Source organism: Nyctibius grandis, chromosome 2 (assembly GCF_013368605.1).
Source record: "Nyctibius grandis isolate bNycGra1 chromosome 2, bNycGra1.pri, whole genome shotgun sequence".
NCBI classification, from domain to species: Eukaryota; Metazoa; Chordata; class Aves; order Nyctibiiformes; family Nyctibiidae; genus Nyctibius; species Nyctibius grandis.
The window spans coordinates 10,797,225-10,819,045 of record NC_090659.1 but is presented as its reverse complement, the minus strand read 5'-3'; the positions used below and the strand labels follow the sequence as shown (position 1 = coordinate 10,819,045).

General features: G+C 37.1%; 1 protein-coding gene across 1 annotated transcript in view; it reads left to right on the top strand.

Annotated features, from left to right (window-relative positions):
- Nucleotides 1-21,821, top strand: part of ROBO2 (roundabout guidance receptor 2) — a 423,078-nt gene that overhangs the window by 344,275 nt on the left and 56,982 nt on the right. Inside the window, exons 15-18 of the mRNA XM_068421342.1 lie at nucleotides 5,212-5,443; nucleotides 11,545-11,669; nucleotides 14,453-14,624; nucleotides 20,613-20,795. Coding sequence (XP_068277443.1) covers nucleotides 5,212-5,443; nucleotides 11,545-11,669; nucleotides 14,453-14,624; nucleotides 20,613-20,795 — 712 coding nt within the window. The remainder of the gene's footprint in view (nucleotides 1-5,211; nucleotides 5,444-11,544; nucleotides 11,670-14,452; nucleotides 14,625-20,612; nucleotides 20,796-21,821) is intronic.

Genomic DNA, 21,821 nt, shown 5'->3' with positions numbered 1-21,821 from the left:
AGAAACTTTGGATATTAGCAGCCAGTAATTGTAAACCTGGATCATATCTGTGTGGTGCTTCTTCAAGTCCTTTCTTGAGTGTGACAGCTATCAGAAATACAGTTTCATAGGCTTGCCCTTGCTTTAGCATATACTACAAAAGGAATGCCCAGTATAACTAGAATTCAGTTTTGTGCAATGTAACCAATTTCATTATATTATAATTAAACAAATATATGTATATATATGTGTGTGTGTATATATATATGCACATCAAAGAGTCTCTTGGTGCCCCTAATGAACACGTAATGAGTGAAGAAAACATGGTAAGGTAAAGGTAAATTCTTAGGGATGCTATGGATATATCAGCTTATTGGGAAGATCCCTCAAAGCAGTGACCCTATGCCACCTGACAAGCGTACAGGCCTCTGTAGAGAATTGCCCAAGGGAAGAAAGACACAAAAAGATCTCTGGAACAGCTAATTAGAAACTTTCCAGCAACCAGAACGAAACCAATTAATTAACCATAGTCTCTAGGAATAAAGCCACTCTATCCAGAGAATAAAGTCCACACTGTTAATATAAAAGGGTTAGATAGTGTAACTATCATACAAAAGGACAGAAGTGCCATGAGAGTCCTAAGACTCTTTGTTTTGACTTTCTGCAATTCAATGAGTGAACACTAAGGAATGTCCTTGATTACTCCCAGCAAATTAACACCAGTTTCTCCCTTCTTTTTGAGATTGTTTTGGCTTTGCTTTCTCTTTTTTTCTTTTTTTTCTAAATTTGATTTTAAAATTTCACAAATAGTTCTCTGCTACTCTGTTGCAATTTTAAAATATACACATACATATACACACATATTTTGTCTGTTTTAAAAGAAGGTCAGGCTTATAAAGTCAGTGTTAAAAAAAAAAAAAGAAGAGGAATATCAGAAGTTAGGCTTTCACTGCCATTTAAATTTATCCCTCTTGTGCATAAGTGTTAAAGTATACCTGTAATTATCTGGTCACATACAGGATCTCTTCTTCATGGAGCTATTCAACATTTCTTTTTATCTTCTTTATTCAGTGTGTGGTGCCAGGTCTTATTAAATTCATACCATTGAAACCTTGCATTGAATAAAAAATTATTAGTTTGTCTCATATGCTTGCTTATCTGTCATGCTCTCAACTGTAACATTTGGGTACTTCACAAATAATACTGAATTTAACATCACAATGAAAAAAATATGTCATTATCCTAACTTTACACATAGAGAGGTGATGTGCAGAGATATTTACTGCTGATGAGACTTACAGAATCAGATATGCCCACTGTTATCAAATGGCTAATTTTAAACCTTGTGCCTGATTTATTTTCACTTTTATCAAAGCATTTTGCATTGCAACAGCATATTGTGTACTCCAAGCACTTTTTTTAGCTGACCTCAACTATAGGTCAGCACTGCTAGCCTCACTGGGCATTAAACTGAGAGTTTCATTAATGGCCAAATGTGAAAAGTTTCCTAGCATTATAAAGGAGCTCTGCGGCACAAGCAGGAGTATAAATCAGTTCTTCAATATGGCAAAAGAATTGTTGCTTTGAAATCCAGACTGCCTTTTAGGAGGCTACCAGCCAGAAGGATAATTTATTTACTTCTGTCTTTTAATTTGACATTGATTTTAAATGAATGTACTTCACTGGAAGCTTCAAGAATCAAGTCCTTTAGACAGTCTTCCAGTGTATCATCGCCCTTTGTCTTGTTCCTGTAGGACAGATAAATACAGTGCTGTTTGAATTTCCAGAGATTCCTGCGAGTCTGTACTAGTGAGTTCAGCACAGTGTGCAAGGCATTTTTAACAACCTAATAGCCTAACCAAGTGATCTAATAACTATCGAACCTGTCTTGTGTTCAGCTGTGGTATGCGTAGATTTGAACATGCAGGGAAAATGAGTCTCCTGTTCTGCAGAAATGGAGAGCTGTTGTCAGTTTTGTAGATATCTCCCACACTATGTATTCATTGTAAAAGAATGTGAGAAGCAGCATGCAGGACCACCTATACTTGTAGGTCACCTTAAAGCATTAGATCAGTGCTGAGCAGAACCTACACAGTAATTGCTCTCTTCTGTCTTTTAAAGGTGCATCTGCATTTTCTGCCATCTTGTCTTTTGAGGGAGAAAGTGTATCTTTAGATCAGCAACTGTTGTAGCTCTTTTACGTGGATGTCACTGCTGCTTGTACAAATTCAAGAGTAGTTAAGAGTGTCACAGGAAGACTAGAAATATTCTCTGATAGCAGTATTCAGTGCAGAGAGTTCCTGCAATCTCTCTAATAATGCTAAATATTTAGTATGAGGAAGTGGCAATTATTTACCAAAAAAAAGAGAAAGGAGAATACCTAGAAATGATTACATTCTTTCATTAAATCACATTTCATGTTTCTGCAACTCTGCCTGTGTGGGAACGTGTACCAAACCTATAGAGTTGGTTGATGCTTAGCACAGCTGAATGCAGCTCTTTAATGCTAAGCATATTTTTAGTGGCCTGCTGTTGGCGTGACACATAATTACCACATAACAAATGGTGAAAACGATGAAGTCACGGGCTTTGTATTGTATGTTAGACTGTGTGTGCATATATATAGACATATACACATATGTATGTATATGTGTATACATACATGTACATGTACACACATATGTCTGTGGGTGTATGTATATGTGAAATATACCTGTCCTATACCTCACAAATATCTCTGGTTAATCCATGTAATTATCTAAGAGTAATTTTTTACTAATCAGAAAACTCCAAACAAAACAAAAAAATCCACCTTTCTCAGTAAGTGAAGTGCCTTCTGGTTTCCCAGTGTTCTGACCATGTGAAAGGCCCTGTTCATGCAAACTAGCTTTAAGTGAGCATGAGAGAGAGCATCATATCCTCTCCTTGGTACTGAATGCAATTGAGTGTTTATAGAAAACATTAAAAATGCATAGTATTTTTTTTCATAAGTACCCTCCCAGACCCTGAACAATGGAATCACTGCCAATAATCTGAAATTCAAGCAGATCACTCAGCCCTGTTGTAATCGAAGTTTTAATTGAAAGCTCTGTGAAACTTGTGTGAGCCCCAAATCAAGCTGGCTTATAGCACCCGTGTACATGACAACCTTGTACTTCTGCATTCTGTTTTAATATTCTTTGTATTTAGTCTTTTAGGTTAGGACCTTAGAAGTCTAGGAGGAAAAGAGATGTATGAATACTTTGTATATTACCTATATGTAAGTAGATACAAAAGTGTGACAGAGTCAAAATTAGTATACTATAGGTATACTATAGGGGTCCAGTTCTTCTCAGTGAATTGGTGAGTGCTTTTGTGTTTGTACCATGCCATACAAAGCAGTTTCCATGCTGTTTTGTAGCAGCATACTGTTACCGTTCAGCCTAGTCAATTCTGAATTTAAAGATGTTCTCCAGTAGGCAGCAGTCAGTCGAGCTTAAAAGCACAGCAAGGTAAAATGGAAAGTTCTAAGAAAGTTATGCTGTCTTTCAGCATAGCTTGTAACTCAGAAGTTAGGCAGGAATCAAACTCAGCGTTTGATTATTAAACATCATAGCCTTATATTGTAATTTAGGTTGAGAATCTGTGTTACAAAGTGCATGAAAACGTTATTCTTCCTGAATTTTGTAGTAAACATGAGGTTCATAAAGTCTTTATGTCCGTGAAACATTTAATTAATGAAAGTCAAACATGGATAAAAACAATTTACTCTGATTTACAGACTCCCTTCATCTGGAAACAGCTGCTTAATGTTCTTCTTAAAAACACAGCTTGATTCTTTTGGTATTAACAAGCTATTATTGTGAGTTATATCCCTCTTTCAGTGCATAAATTCACTTAAAGTGAATGTAGAGAAGTTTATAAAATGCAGGCTTAATGTTGTTGTAACATATGTTGCAAGGTTTTTAACAGTGACAGTTTTGATGAAAGACATTTCTGCTTTGCTCTCATAAATAAAGCTTTCTTCTTGCTTGCCCTGATTTTTCATGTCTTAAGAATCTGTGTCCCCTCTGAATGCCTCAATAAACTGTAACAAGATTGTAAGAGAAGCATAATAGACCCTGGTTTGTGTTTTCAGCCTTAAATTCATTTATTCTTAAGAGAAGTCAAACAAATATGTCTCTAATTCTGAAATATCTTTGAGCTAGCAAACTGACAAGAACAGAAAAGAAATCCTACTTGTAGAATCTTAGTTATAACCAAGAAGTTTACCAAACAGCTAGTCTTGTTATTTATGCTGCGCTTTCTTTGGCTCTTTATTTGATGGCTACAGAAACATCTGGGTTTGGTTTGCTTTTATCCATCAAATTGTTTTAACTGTTTTTTTCAGGCAAAATTCATGCAAATATCATAACAGCTCGAATCATTGTTTTGTGCCTTTTTTTTTTTCCTCCAAGAGAAAGAATGCATGCAGCCTCCCCAAGATAAAACACAAGTTTTTCCTACAAATAAAAATCCTATTTATAGCTATGACAGGTTAGAATTGTTAAACTTTTATGTATGGTTCAATCTTGAATTGTGCTTGCCTAGCAACATATAAAATATAAACCAAAACCAACATTCCGTCCCCATCTGATGGCCTGAGAGCATCACAACCCCAGGATGCAAACAGACTGCTTAGACTGAACACAAGAAACAGCACATGTCCTTGGAAGTTGTTTTCTCTGCATCTGTCTTATGTTTATTTTACTTTCCTGAGCATCTCATGAAAAGATGAGCTGTGAGCCAAGTAATGGACTAACTGAAAGCATGTAGGGTATCTTCAAAGACTTGTCCTTTTCTGAAAAGAATTTGTTTTTCTTTTCTTCTCATGTTTGAGCACATCAGTAGCCAAGATGTGCTTAATAAGTTTACATGCAGTAAGCATTATGCCAAAGTTCTCTTTTCATGATTTGTTGCAGGGGTGGGGCCTTGTTTTATGACTGGTGGTATTTGTTGTGGTATACAGAGCTGGAGAAAGTAAAATAGAAAGAAATGTTCTGTAACAAGTAATGTGAGAAAAGTGTTCTTTATAGACAATTAATCAACAGTGACTTACAAGGAGGGAGTTTGATTTTTAAATTCAGCAGCTTAACTGTTAATATTTTCTTTTTCGTGAGGACAAAAGTATTCCAGGCAAATGGTTTGTTTTCTTTTTATACATTTTTGTTACTTTAATATGTTTATTGACCTATTATTTAATGCCATTTCTAGGTTGACCGCCAATCCCAGTTTATTCAGGGCTACCGAGTAATGTATCGCCAAACATCTGGCCTACCTTCTCCAGCTGTATGGCAGAATTTGGAGGTCAAAGTCCCAACTGAGCGCAGTGCTGTCCTTGTCAGCTTGAAAAAGGGGGTCACTTATGAAATTAAAGTTCGACCTTATTTCAATGAATTCCAAGGAATGGACAGTGAATCAAAGTCTGCTCGTACCACAGAGGAAGGTTAGTAAAATGGTCAGAAAAGCAACAAGCTTCCATACCTAGCACTGGAGGTGAAATGAAGCGTGAGCATTTTGGTTATTGTGTGTATGTGTATGTTCATCTCTATTTCTTCCACATAATTTCTGTTTGTTAGATATAGGGTTGGTATTAGAATTTGACATAATATTCAATTTTGTGCTGTAAGGATTCCATAAGAAAGCACTGGGCCAGTCCGATGTTCTTCTGGCTGATACGCCCTTCTGATGTACAGGTGGCTTTGGATCTTCCAAAAAGTGTACACACAGCCATTTGTTTATATGGGTAATAATATAGATGAACAGTTTGGTTGGGAAATGGGGACTAGCAAAGGATAGATATTTAACTAGTCTGAAGGAACTCCAGTCTCAAGGGCATGCCACTTTATCATTTCTGTTAGCAAACCTTTCATGAAACTTCCCTATTTAGTCCTTCAGAGGATTTCCTTAATTACCTTTCAAGCCTCTGCAAAACATGCAAAATGCAGACATAGTAAACTGTTCACACTACTGAAATGCACAAGCATTTATATCTATAGCACACAGAGCAGTTGTCTTCATTTAGCTCGCACCAGGGCTAAACAATAAACAGTTGTTCTCTCACCCAATGTCCCTTCCCTGACCGAGGAAGGGAATTGGGAAAAGGAGGGAGACTCGTGGGTTAAAGTTAAAAAGATTTAATAAAATAAATAGACCAATATCAATGATAATACACAACACACAAAATTATACTTAGCTACAGAGTGCTGGCAAGCTACTCCAGTAATAGCAATCATTGAGAATGCAGAAAAGTGATAAGAAGAGAGCAAAAAGAGCCACCACCCCTCCCCACTAAGCCCTCCCTTTTATAGTGAACTTGATGTTAATGATATAGAATATACCTGTGGGCCAGCCTGGGTCAGCTGCCCTGCATTTAACTGCTAAGGGCCTTGATCACCATGGTTGGCCACAAACTGAAACTAAATCTAACAGAAACTTGATTCTGTAAATTTTATCCCAATGAAACCAGGACAGTGGTATATAGTTTCACTAAAGCATATGCACTCCAAGACTGCTTTTTTTAATTGAAAAGTAAAGGGAGCGAGGTGAGATATAAGTAATTTTTATCTTTTTCTCTTAGAAATGTACAAGGGACCTATCTTTCTACCTATTTAATGAAACATTTGCCTAGAGAATCTCTCCTGTAAATGTAGAGCGATGATCATAACAATGAGGGCTCATCTTCTTTCTGTTTCATCTATTTCTTTCAAAGCAAGGGAAAGAAATACTTCTGAAGTTTCAAAATACTCGTATGGTTTCAGTGGGTTTTGAGTGCACTTTCCTTCCTATTGAAGATGCATCTTAATCATTTACAACCTCCAGAGGTTTAATTTATTGCTGATTGCCAAGTACTTTTTAGTTCTAGAATGGACTCGCTTATTACTCACTTTTCTCTTGGATTTGTTATGATTATTGCCCAACAAGTAAGTAATCCTGAAGATAACCTGATTGCCATTTGTACTTTATAGATGAGGAAATTCAGTGTCCTGCAACATATAGAAGAGCATGTAGGAAGGCATTGTTCGAATCTGATTTAGAATTTGGTACTTTATTGCTCCTGTTTCTTCATTCAGACTATAAAGCCTAAATCAGTCAGTAAAGAATATCTTTGCAGCAGCCTGAACAAAGCTTTTTTTAAAAAAAAAAAAAAAATTGCAAAAAGCTTTCTATAAGTGAGATTGCTGTTCTAGAGTTAAAATGTAGGATTTTCTCCCCTCACTAGCAGATTTTCTTCTTGTCCAATTTGAATTGATTTTTATTGTTTATTTAGTTCGTCTAACTGTCCCTTGCTAAAGGTAAATTAAGAACTACTGAAAAAGAGAGAAGATTTTGTACTTTCTGTCTATTTCTATAAAATACTTGAGGAATGACATTTTCTTTTATAAACCTCTTCTCCGAGCAGAGCCAGTCAGGTAATTTCCTACTTTAAAGGCCACTTTGTTCATGTGGAATAACTTTCCACATAGTGAAGATTTAAAAAACTTTTCTTGCCCACAGATATGTATAGCTCACAGCCTAGGATCTGCTTTGTAGATTAATATAACCTTCAAGGAGACTGTTTACAAGTATCTCTCTCAAAAAAACATCAGCCTATAACATGTAGTATTATCATCAGACAAATATCAGCCCCTGTAAATAATTCTTCCTCTTGCTTGGGTGATAAAGTTAAGTACTTCCATGAGAAAATTAAGGCATTCAGTAGATGCAGTTCTACAAATATTTCCTTTAATTCCTCGCATTATCTTTGTAATTATATTGGTGTTCATATATTTCAAAAAGTTAACATCAACTAAGTGTTTAATGATAGTGGTTTACTTCTCATCTAATGAAGAAAGATGGCAGTCTGTGTAAAGGTATCTCACTTACTGTGTCGCTTATCATTCCATTTCAAAAATGAGCTTTTTTAGACTTGACTTTTAAAAAATGTCAGGCATACTATTTTTAGAAAATAATTTGGAAGAGTGATACGCACATTGGAAGTTTTTTGCGACATCAAAACAAATAGCCCTGGTAAAGGCAAAGTACAACCAAAAGGTAGTGGCAGCTTTCTGCTGGATTGAATTTTACATGCAATGTTACTTCTGAGGCCTACCTCCAAAAATCAATTTTGCTGCAGTTAGACTTTTCCTCTAAATCAGACATTTGTCACAGTTCAGTATCCATTCATCTCCTACCTCTTTGGCCTTGTGAAGGTAACAAATTGAGTTCTGTTTGGCTGCATCTGGAAAAGATGAGCAGCGATTTGGGTTCTTTCATATCTGTAAGAAGAAGCTGAGCACTGGAATAATTGACCTGTCAAGAAGCAGGCAAGGTGTTCTCCACAAGCCAGCAGCAAGGGAAATGAGAAAACAGTTTAAAAAATGTTATTTTTTGATGTGGTCTATTTAATAACTGCAGCAGTGTCAGACGTGTGGCTTAATTTATATCATGGTGCCAGCTTACAGAGTGATATTATCAGAGAGAGGAAGCAGAACTGTTATATACATATATGTGCATGCACACACAAAAAGGAGGTACATAAAATATTTTATTTTATAATTTTCACTATTTCTTTCACACTTGCTCTAAAGATAGATTATTTTTTTTTCAATTACATCCACTTTTTTAAATCTCTTTTGGAATAACTTTGTGGAGTAGTATTTGTTCTGCATATTGTTTGTCACCACAAAAATATGACAGTGGGTAATGGACGTCTCCTTAGTTTTTATCAGCTGCTGTCTGTCAATTCCTTCTTGCCTTAGTGCAGCTCTTAAGATGATACTTTCAGCTGCATTCATCAGCTGCAATTTTAATTTTGCTTCAAACTTACCATATATCCTCCAAAACCCAAAAAGACAAACACTGGTAGAATATTAACTAGAATATTCATGCAGTTTAAATGGAAAGACAAACAAATACAGTATGTTTTCCTCTGGTATGTTAGAGTATGGTATTAATTTTGCGTTTTTTAGCATTTACTCTCCTTTCTCTCTCACTGTGTTTCCAGGTATGTGTATATAGGAAATTATATTTCTGAATGCCCTTTGTGTTTAAGGTTGAAAGCAAATACATTTCAGCAAGTTTTTCCGTTGTACTTAAAATCAAATATTAGTTATACAGGGTTAAGGTTTGCCATTTTTATGATTATTATTTTCCTGTAAAATGTTGTTCTAATGAATATCGCACACATACGTTTATTCATGGTTTTGTTGTTATTGAATAACTTGAAGACTTCTAAAATGCTAATTTTTTTACTGTGTGGCAAATTATTTCACTTGCCATAAAATACACAATGCAACTATTAACTTCACCAATTTTATGCTCTGCACAATTGCAAGGAGTAGCCCAAGGCCACCTTTCTGTGCTTCACTTGAGCTGGCTAAGGGTCAAATTGTCCACAGTACAGCTCCATTTCTCCCCTCCAGTACACAGTTTCTCTGCGTCATTCAAGGTCACAAGGACTCTAGCACTGTTTGCTTTGCAGCTGAACCAGCATCTGCAAATGTAGTTGTCACAATGTGCAGCCTCACAGGATAATAACACGTGTCTTTTTTTCTCTAAAATGTGTTTTCTAATGCAATCTTTTATGATCCCTTGCCCCCACCTCTGATACCCTGGTTTTAAGTTGTGTGATTCATGCAACAGGCTACTCCAACTCTTCAGGGTTATCAGGCTAAGGATTTGAGCTCAGTTCCTTGAGCCTGTGCCAGGTCAAATGCTGAGGAGCATCCGAAGTGGGAACATAGCCAGTCTCAAAGAGGCCACAGGGAACAATAAGGAAATCTGAATTGACTTAGGAAACTTGAATACTCCTGATATTTGTGGCTGTGTTTAGTTGTATTAAACCTTCCAGACTTTAATACAAAGATGCCAGTGGCTCTTTGCTTTTCCAAGAAGCCTGGTCCAAGGTTGTTCATGCAGTCAGGAATATCTGTTAAAGATAAGGCTAGAGTCCTGTTGCTATAGAGCTTATCAGTGAAGGAGTCCTCTCTGGATAGGAATACTCTAGAGCAGGGGACTGGAGTCAGGGAGCTGTGACACAGGATGAGAGATGCCCCAAACCAGAGGGCTCTCTAGATTTGAAACTGGGGCAAGGGAAAGTGATAAAAATTTTAGCTTCTGGTAGAAGGTCTACTATAAGTCTTCAAAATAAACTTTCATATTTCATATTAAATGTTTTAAGATCTTATTAAAGGTGACGACAAATACGTGGAAGAAAAATTCCGTAAGGAGTTACTAAACACAAAGACGTCATCTTGGAACAGAAAGTGTCTGAGCAACAGGCTTCTGTGAATTGGAAAATTGTTCTGGAGAGGTATCACTATATGCTCACTTTATTAGTTCACACTTTCCTAGCCTCTTTCTATTAGTTTTGTTGAAGACTGGAGAGATGTACTGGGAAAGTTGGACTAGATGGATACTAGGACCGGTTCAGTACAGCTGTTATCAATAAATTTTTTCCCCAGGGACTATACCTTTATATAATACACTCGACTTTGGTGGCTTAGCTTGCCACTGCAGTGGAGTTTCAACACTTGCCTAGAATTAAGGGAGTGGAGGGGGGAGCACAAGAAGTTTTGGGTGACTGAGGAGGGACATATGCCACAGCCCTCTGCCGTGGCAGCTATAGCTATGGTGGGAGAGCCACCGCATAGAGATGCAGCAGATGCTCACAGAGGGGACTTTTCCATAGTGGAGCTGCTGCGCCACTTCCCAAACAACATGTCCTGAGCCAACAAAAGCACCCTGCTGCTGATATAGCTACAAGAGGGGCTTTGCCAGAATATCTCTGATCACTAACAGCTATGATTTTTTTTTTCACGCTTCTAGCCAACGTAGCAGAGCTGTCAAACAATTGTCTTGTAGATATGGCCTTGATATGCAGTGACCAGCCAAACAGCTGTGAATGGTTGAACTGAACAGGACTCCGAAGAGAAAGCAATTTGCTTAGGGAAAAGAGGATATAAGTATATGTCCTCTGACCTAACTTAGCACCTCCCCTATTCACTGGCATTTGATGTAAAGCCCTGAATACTTTAACCCTTTTCCACCTCGGAGTTGCAAGGCTTCATGTTTAAAGCTGTTAAATTAATGTCTTCTTGGAGAACAAATAGGAAACAAAAAAAGATCCTGAAACATCTGCTGCTCATATTATTATTAAGCCATGTGGGGAAAGAAGAATCAAAACACTTTTCATGCCAGGTGAAGCAGCCTCACATTATGACTTAGTTGATATATCCATAGCTTTCCATGCATATTATGTAAAACTAATGCAAGTGTGAGAATAATTCCAATGCAAACTTAAGAAATGCTAAATATAAATAAATGAGGAGTAATTTCTATTGATTCTCCATTGCCACAAATTCCACATTGTCATTAAGCACTATGCTCCTCTTCAGAAAGGCATTTTTCAAAATTGTCAGTGCCTAACAAAAGGTGCATGCCTAGGCCTGCAGGGAGTGTGAACTTTGTATATTCTCTGCTTGTTCTTACACCGTTTCAGCAAAATTCATGCTCTAGCAACTGCATTAATGTCTGTCTTCTGTTTGTTCCCTCTTCTTGATGTAGCTCCAAGTGCCCCTCCTCAGGCTGTTACTGTCCTGACAGTTGGAAACCACAACAGCACAAGCATCAGCATCTCCTGGGATCCTCCTCCTCCAGATCACCAAAATGGAGTCATCCAGGAGTATAAGGTAGAAACGATGTGTAATGGGAGGGTGGTTTGTTTAAGGAAACAGCCTGCTTGAATTACAGAATAGCGCTGTTTATGGATTTAGATTCTGACAGCATTTACAGCCACCCATATAATTATATGGAGAAAGAGGACTGACTGCTTATGGATTTTTTTTTTCTTTAAGCACTGCTACTGTTATATTGAAAGCAAAAATATCATGAGCTAAATCCAAAAGAGAGCTGTAATTAGCAGCTAGTTTATAGTGCTTCTCTTTCTTCCTTTTCCTTACTGTGGAAATAGAAGAAGGGTTATTTTGTTAAGGGCTTCTGTATTCTCAAGATATGTGGTGAAGTCCCTGTCTTAGAGTGTCTACAATCTGGCATAAAAACTGGCAAGAAAGATACCTCTTCTCTCCCCTGCAAAAATGCAAATCCTAGTGTTTCAAGATCAAAGTCAAGGCCTGTGGCTCTGGGAGAATACAAGACTTCTTCTGACAACTACCTCTGTCAAGATTCACAACTTAAAGTGCTAGGTTCTTTGCTCTAAGGAACAGGTTGAACACCACTACTATATCCAGAGTTTGTTATATGAGAGTTGCCTACATTGGTTGTATTTTCTCCTTTTCTGTTGCTGTGATGGCTCAAAGTATCTACTCCTTATGTATTATCTTAAATTTTGTTGTAGTCTATAATTCCCCACTAAGCTTACTTTGCACAAGTATATTTTCACAACACGGAAAAAGTGCGGTGTATTATTGGGGTAGAGGACTATGGAGAGTATATCGGGCAAGGTTCAGCATTGTCACAGGCTTGTGACCATGGAACATACTGTTTGTTAAATAACTTTGCTGTGGTTGGCTTGTATACCTAGTGTGAAATTTTCAATTGAAATAGAGCAGGAGAGCTTTCTTGACAGTCCCACAAAGGGTGGAAGTGGTGGATGCAGCTTATTTAACACAAGAAGATGTGGGGTTTTTTTCCCCTGCTGTATCTTGAGGGAGCACAGCATCAAGAAGGGAGAAGGTACTTGACTTTAAAATCAACTAATGGTTTAACCTCTTCCAGCTTATTGCCTGGTTAGAGGGATGCAGTAAATGCTCACAATATTTATGTTTAGCATAGCACTTCTTTTGTTTTGCTTTTAGTCAATAGCGAGATTTATTAATCCCAGTATTTTATTGATCTCATTTTCATATCAATTAATAATTATCTTTTGGCTTAATTAATCTTGATACTGACTCCAGTGTAAGTCAATATTAACTATCAAGGGCTTATAGGCAAATAAGTAAAGCACACTCCTAAACCACAAAATATGTAGTTATGAAACAAAGTGGGCTGATGGTTAATAAAAGCCATGTTCCAGGTGAGTGCTCAGACCTCTAGGCTGTTTATAAAGCCAGCTGGAGTCACTACCTATTACATCCCTTCTGTGTTAGATTAGGTGGCTGCCTGATTAGTGAGCTGGCTACAGTGAATGCAGTGCGAAAAGTCTAATACTTCCTTGAGTATAAAATGACTGCTGAGGTTTCATAGTACATTTTCTGACAATTTGAATGTAGATCTGTTGATTCCACTTCAAGCATCAGAGTGCCTCTAAATTCATTTATTAATTAAATGCCTTTAATTAGGGGCATCTAGTAGCTGCTGTAACCGAAGACTAGGACAGGCAAGGATTGAAAGAATGAATGCAATAGTTTCTCACCCTAATGCATTCTGGCCTGCAAATAAGATCCACTTGAGCTTAGGAGAACAAGGGTTTCTTTTGCCCTCCAAATCTTCCTCAGTGTTTCACAGTAAAAAAGATAAGGTGTGATAAAACACTGAGCAGGGTCAAAAGTAAGGGTAAAGAGAGCATTGCTGATCCTTAGACATATCAGTTGGTTTCTGATAGTTGTTCCACCAACAGTGCTTTCTGCTGCTACTATAATTATGTAGTGTACACGTGGTATCTTTATGCATTGATTTTCTCGGGTGGTAGTAAATGCTTTCTTTAATAATGTGGAACCAGTATGTGCAGATAACATTGAAGAAGAATCCCTAAAAGGTCTTAGTTTTGAAACATCTTGGGAAAAGCCTATGGAAAAATGCAAGAGAGACATAACACTCTGAAATCATAGACTGTTCTCATCACAAAATGCCAATTGAGATTATAGAGTGGTTTTTCTGTTTAATTAGAGAGTAATTGAGTCAGGAACTGATATCTGGATTCCTGAACAATGTAAGTAATCACAAAAGCAGCAGTAAAAAGTGAGTTTATACTTACTCCATTTCAGAAATTTCACATATCCTCATTGTGCAGTGAAAGGAAATTGAAAACAAATTTGAAAATTGTTTCTTCTTTAGTACTTTAAGAAGTGTTTCAACCTGTGCTTATATTATTTGGTGTCCTGTTGCTATTCAGTGGGAAATTAAGAATGAAAAAAATGTGGGTTTTTTTTAGGAAGGGTTTGATGGTAATCATGTTACTGAACAAGATTTCAGTTAATGTATAACACCTCTTTTTCACTTTGATGATTCTGGACTGTGCTTCTAAGAAGTATAACTACAGAATTTGCACTTCATGGAGAGCCAGAGTCCAGAGAGGTATTTGCAAGCTATCTTTGCAGCTGGCTTGGTCCTGTGCTAATCTGGGATAGCTTGCTGAGCTAAATCATCCCAACTCCAGATACTCCTGAACAGTAACATTATTAAGAAGTCCAAAATAAATGATTGTCATGCAATACCTTGATGTGTCATATCTTTGCACGATTGTTTATGAATATGAAGAATTTCACATTTTTTAACACATCAACTTTTGTCCCAGATCTGGTGCCTAGGTAATGAGACTCGATTTCATATCAACAAAACAGTAGATGCAGCCATTCGGTCTGTAGTAATAGGTGGCCTATATCCAGGTATTCAGTACCGCGTGGAAGTTGCTGCGAGCACCAGTGCAGGTGTTGGAGTAAAAAGTGAGCCACAACCCATAATAATTGGTAAGTGATTGTCTGCTTTGTTGTTTTGTTTTGCCTGTTTTGACTTTCCGAAATGCTTTCATAAATCACTTTTGGAAGCATAAAAATCCATGGAGCAAAAGATGAGATTTGAATAGAGCTAGTTAGCTTTTAACATCCCGCTGCCTGCTAATGTGTCTTCTCTTTGTGCAAAGTTCTCACAGCCAATGGAGGGAAATATGTTCCCAAGACATATGACAAAACACAGATTATCTAGTGAAACTGATTTTTTTTTTTTTTTATGAATTTACCACTTCTGCAGGTTGATGGATTTATGGAACTAACAGCTCAAGCTCCCTTTTCCTCCTGTTCAGATGACTCTAATATTTCCTTACTCGTACCGTTGGTGCCTAAGGCACTATTTACAGTTGGTTTTCTGAACATTTGAAGTCAGTGTTTCTCAGGTATCCCAAGCAGACGAGCTTCCTCTGTCAAAGAATAAGTGGCCTCTGGTCCAAATAGAGAGCACAGGTGGTATTATCATCCCTGCCTTTGAAATGTCTGTTTCTTAGTAGTAGTTTCCATGCTGAATTAATTTCCTGACCTGAGGGAAACAGGGATTCTGTTTCTTCTAAAATTCTTTTCAAGTATAAAATATAAAGGCAGGAACAATATGGGAAGGGTAAGAATAGGAGAAGTAACCATATTTAGCAAAACTGAATTGAGCTGTGCAGAGCAGCACTTCTTTAGAGTGCGTGATATAGGATTTTTTTTGCTTTTATCTGTATGATCTAATTTAGCTATTACTTCAATGGGCTTTTGTTTGTTTGTGGGTCTTTTGTTGTTATTAAATATTTTTTTCTCTAGAAAATGTTGTCAACACATTGTTGCAAACATCGACTATTCTGTTATATGTAGACCTTTAGAAAAGGCAATTCCCTAAACATTGCTTAAATGTTTAATGATATTCAGGTTCCCTGGGCATCAAAACAGAAATTGGGGTACATCAACTTTGAATATATTGTCATTAGAGAAGGAACTATAAGAGTGGAGGTGAAGGTAGTGCTGGTTTTAGAAAAATCAGCCACAGAAACACCAAAGAAAAGAGGGGAAAAATGTTTACTAGAACTGAAAGCAAGAAACTGATTTTTGAAAATGCAAGAAACCTATCATCTAATAGGCCTGAATTTTGGACCTCTGTGTAAACAACTGATGTTGTGAGACTAGTCTGCCATTGCATTTGCTTTGAGCAGGACTTCTTTTTCTTATTTCACTAGGGAGTCCATCTAGCTAGGCACTAAACACACTGGGCTTGTTCCAGCAAAATGCTTAAGTGTGTTGCATTTTAAGTACGTGAGCAGCCTTGTGTTACTTAACATATTGTGAGTTAAACTTGCACCAAAGTGCTTTGCTGGATGATTCCCAGAATGCTCAGCCCCACATCTGGGTACAGCCCTTCATAGTGACTTTTTCCTTACAAAAAATGACTAGTATAATCAAGAGTTAAATGTGGAGCAATCTGTGTTGTTGCAGGAAGGAGAAAAAGGATATTAGGATGCAAATAAAGTATAAAAGAAAGAAAAAAGTTATTTGGCGTTTAGAGACTTAATTTTGCATCATTAAACTTACAGTGATATTTATTTGTTCCTTAAATGATCCCAGAATGTCTACTTCAACAAGTCTGTCTGGTGTCATGTTTGCATATTTAAGAGTCCTTTGCAAGAAAGGTAAAGGAGAGTCTTTTCTGTTTGGGTTGTGCTTCTGTTCTCATTTCTGTTTTCCCTTTTGGGAGCCCAAAGCTGGATGTGGTTATTACTTGTATGGTCTGTATCTCCCTTTTATTTAGGTCCCATTTTTGTATTGCTTATGAATTGCTGGCAGTATTTCTCGGACGATAAATTTGCTTGATAAAGGTAACAGTGTTTAAGTGACACCATTTTTGGAAAATTTGAGTTGATACCACTAGATGTTTGACTGAGAATTAAGCACATAAGATAAGAAAATGAATTTTTTAGGTAAATTTAAAAAAAATTACATGGATTAAAAATGGGCCGGTTAATAAACCTCAAAACATCATCATGAATAGGAAAACATTATTAAGTGATTGTATTATAATGGAGTCCTATATGGCCTAGTGCTTAGCTGTACTGTTTAACAGCTTTCAAACAGAATGAACAACTGCAGAAATGCTGAATTACAGAGAGAGCAGGTCAATGATGAAGAAAAGTTAAGCCTTGTTGCTAAACAGTACAACTTTCATTGTCATGAAACAGAGAGTCTAGTGTATAAAAAGAAAGATGATGTTATTCTTAGATATAGGATATGTTCTCCTAAGAAGCAGCTTTTTTCTGAAAATAACTGATTTTCATGGTGGATAATCAACTACTGACTTCTCAGACCAATTCTAGAAAACAGACCCGTGACAATCCAGAAAGTAAAGCCTGGAGAATACGGAGCAGTAGGAAGTATATTATTTCTTTAATTAGAAATCATGTCACTGTTACAGGAATCCTGTGCCCATACTTCAAGGAGGACATTGAAAAATTTTATGGAAGACTCAAAGAGAATCAAGAATAAAATTTTTATGATCGCTATTGATATGCTAAAAAATTTCACTTGGAAAACCAGAAATAAAATTGGCAATAAAGGCAAAGTTGGTTAATGGTATAGCTATTATTTCTCTTCATCAGTTGGCCTGTTCACTCTTACATTCCATCGTTGGCATAATAATATGAGGAACAGCTGCAAACTTCCACAGTAATAGGTACAATCGAATCTGATGTATCTAATTAATTTTTGGTCTGACAAATTAGTTTTGTTCTTCATTACTCTCCAATGGGAGGAAGACATTATATTTCATTATGTTTTTGTCTTCAGGAACAATGGAGCGTTACAGGTCACACACTTCCCTCGTCTATGTTCTAATTAGTTGAACGGACAGAATTGTTACAGAAACACCTGCAGTATATGAAATGGTACACTGGTACCTTGGATGACATATTTATTACTTCAGCTTAAATATTATAAAAGATATAAAAAAATAATGCCATTTGTTTCCCCAAACCCCAATGATCATATTAATTTTATCAGACGTGAGTGGGTAATATTCGTCTGTATCCATTCATTTTTCAGTCACCGAATTCACAAAGTATACGTTATTTTGACATTTAAATGAATTATTACTTTTGAAGTTGTAATTGCTAGGCATTGAAGGGTAAGAGCAAACATCCACACTGCCAACTTTAGACTGTAATTTGCAGACAGATTGCACCTTCCCCTGGAAGAGAGGGAGAGTGTAAAGTCCACTAAAAGCTCTCCCCAGGTTCTCTGCAGTTTGCTCTCACATCCTCCATTCTCAAAAGACTGGTTTTTGACCTTAGAGAAGAAAATGGGATCTTCGGACTTTTTGGAGGCTTTGGTGGGAAGCAGTTGTTCTTTTCTTGAGTGCAGGGTCATCTGCTCCCAAAGCCAGTGTCTCTGAAGTTCTTCCCTGCTTGCTCTTCTCAGTGGCAGCAGCCTCTGAAGCAGCACCGACATTACCTGTTTCTTCGCTGTCCCGCTGCTTTTACCTCTCCTCCAAAGGGCACAGAAATTAAATGAAAGTTAATGGCAATTAGAGCAACATCAACTCCCGTGCTGATTTCTACTAGAAAATCAGTTGTGAGCCTGGAAGAGCATGCCGTAGAGTGCCTCTTTCTATTAGTTTTACTCTTGGTACTTCCCTTTTCAGCACTGGGGTGCACCTATGGATTGGTTCCATAGGCAGAAAAATAGGGGAAAATCCAATAAAGGAGCTGCTGCTGCTTCCCTTCTTTGTCACAGGTGCTCAATGAGTTTTATTCTCACTTACTGCATCAGGAGTAGAAACCAAGGCAAAATAGGAAATTATGGGAAAGGACAGCTGCAGTTACCAGCCCCTGACTCTAATAAAACTTACCAGCGTGGCCAGTATAGACTGGTACATGACACCAGTACTGGTGTACTGCTTGTTTATACATTAGCAGCTGTAGTCTGTCAGCATCCTTCTGCGGGACCTATTTTGTTTGTGGGAAGCCTGTTTTGTTTCTTGCTCAGAACTACTGAAAGCAAGCCAAGCTCTAGCACAGTTTCAACAGTCTGTTTGCAGGAGCAGACGGTCACCATTACTAAATATTGACATGGTGCTGAAAGAGGGAAAGCTTAATAAAATCACCAAGATCATTAACAGTGTGATAGCAACGTAATGCAGTGCATTGCATTTCTTCCTGCTTAATTCAGTCCAGCTCTGAACACAATTTAGTGGCTGAAGCTGCATCTTGGGCTGGGGCAGCGCTGGGGCAGAGCTGGTCCCTGCGGTAGAGGGGTGGGCTGGGGCAAGGAAGGCATGCTCAGCCCGACAGGTCCTCTGGGAGGGATCCTCATTCGCAACTTGACTGGTGTAAACTCTGTGTCTTCTGGAGAGGTGTCCATGGAAATGAAACTGAAAGTGTCAGACTTGTCGCGTCTGCTTTAGCCAAAGACCTCTTTTGTTTGCTTTAGGCTGAAGCCCGTGAGCTGACACAGGGACTGTTCTGTGAAAGAAGTGAGCAGTAAATTTAACTGTTGCTGAATTATAGAAGAGGAATATGTACGTTTTCACAGCAAGGTGTAATGCTACAGCACTTTTAATAATTTCTTCTGAATAACCATTTCAGTGTTTTATTGCCATATTCTACTACCTTTGCGTGTGTACGATAGATTCTCATAATTGAGAATCATTGTATTTGCATCTTTTTTGTCTCAGCTCAGTAGAGTAGCTACTCTTGCAGCTTTTCAGCATGCATACAGGCATCTGATAATACCGCATAAACATTTTAAGGACTGAGCTATATAAATGGTTTTACCGGAAATGATGGATAATTCTTTCACCAATTTCAAAACTGCAGATGTGGGCAGTTTATATCAAATGTACATATAATCAATATTCATATTTTTTGCAGAAAAATATGTTCTGCATTTCCTAGTTTTAAAACTAACCATTTTTGACAAGAGAAGGCTTGTAGTAGAAAAGTGCTGGCCCTAGAACTATATGCTTTAGCATTTCCTGAATTTCCATTCACATTTTCTATGAGCATTTATTTTCAAGCCAGACACCAAGCTTTTCCTTCTAAAAAAGTTCCCTTTTAGAGAAAGAAGGGGAAAATAACAATGGGAATATCTACTGAAATTTACAGTTTTCTAATATAATATGCACAATTTAAGATCCCATATAGTAATTTTTGATGCACGTCACTTTAATTGGTATTCCACATCATAACTATTTCTTACAGGTTGATGTTAAGAATTTTTCATGCCTATTCTAGGTGAAAAAAATAGCATCTGTTGCTGTGATTTTTTAGAGCTTAGAGTTAAGTATGCAATTTTCTGCTTTGTGTCAAAGCTAGTGCACTTAGGATTTGTACAGATTGTTTTCCCCATGAAATAATTGCTGGAAAATGCATCTTTGTCCAGTTGAAAACATATATATTTTATTTTTTATTTTAAATTTGGAAACTCTAACGTGCAGCAAAAACAAATAAGTTAAGTAAGAATTTTTAACATGCTTGCAACAATAAGAGAAGGAACTGTCTTTTGATGTTGTAGCATATTTTGGTTTTGGATTTCTCATTTGGAAAAACCTATTTATTTATTGCTTGATTTATTTTTTTTTAATTGGTTTTCTATGATCCATTTTCTCATCATTGTATTCTGTCTATAATTATGTAAAAACAAACCAACAAACATGTATATTGTTAAAATAAAGGCTCTGGACTGTCATTTGTTAGATTACTTGAGAGAGTGCTATAGAGCTATCTTTTCAAATATATTTGCAAAATCACTATGGATTACAAATTTACTTTCTAGAAATATTGGTTTTCAGGTGTGCATTGGTACTCATTAAAGCTCTCCTACTGTGGGTAATTCTTTTGAGGTGCATTACTGTTTTTTTTTAATTTTCATTTGCGGTACTTCGTTCCTGTTTGTGTTACAGAATCCATAATAACAATGTTCTGTTCAATTTGTTTTGTGCAGGAGGTCGTAACGAAGTTGTCATCACTGAAAATAACAACAGCATAACTGAGCAAATCACTGATGTTGTCAAACAGCCTGCCTTTATAGCTGGCATCGGTGGTGCTTGTTGGGTAATTCTGATGGGTTTCAGCATCTGGCTGTACTGGCGCAGAAAGAAGAGGAAGGGGCTCAGCAATTATGCTGGTAAGAACAGTAACTGTTTATTACCATCTCATCAGGTTCTATCATGAAGAGAACAGGTGCTGTTAAACTTAAAAAAAACATGTTGAACTTACAGCAAATGTGGCCTGGGTGAATTTTGTATGCTGGTTTTAAATGTATGCTGTGAAAATGCTGGTGTATGAGAAGCTTTAAATGCATTGCTCGGTACCGCATTTCATCATTATCATAAGACAGTCTTTATTTTTACATCTCCAGTGCATCTAGCACAAAAAAGTTCAAAGAGGATTAACTGTACCTCTTGCTCCTCACTCAGAAGGCACTCTGTTAGCAGTCCGGCTCCATTTATGTGCTCAAATGTGAATTAGACTAGATCCTTACAAGGAAGGTTAGAAAGAGTATTTGATTTTCTCCTTCTTCATTCCCATGCATTTCCATGTCTTTGAAGGCGTGTGCATGGGAAATGAATGGGGGTACTTAATCAGTGGCTCCATATGTATAGCTGGAGTGATGTATTAGAGAAGTGTGGTCAAAATTTACCTATGGCAGAAGCCATAAAAAGTTTTGTCTTGGAGGTAGAATACCTTGAAATACCCTCACAGTGTGGTCCCTCTTGCTCCAGTTACAAATTAGTTTTTGAAAACTACATTTGGAAAAATAAATACATTTGCCAAATGAAAATATTTTCTTCCACCCCCAACCTGTTTTATGTATTATTCTGTGCTTCAGGATTCTTATGGATTTTTAGGAAGTCAGATGAATTACCATAAAATGGGTCACTCTGAAGACTAATTTAGCACAAAAAAAAGCTGTTCTTCAAATATTGGAGTAGGTTCTCTTGTAGTGCTTAATAACATTTAAAAAGAGAAAACATTTCCTTTTTGAGCAAGATTTGCACAGTTGAGGACACAGCATATTTAATGTTGACATTATATCGCACTAAAGTTACACTAGTACTCTTTTATTTACCAGTTAACACATGCGAACCCAAGGACACAGGTTCCCTAAGTGGCTGAGCATCTCTAACAACTTGCCAAAAGCCAATGTTCA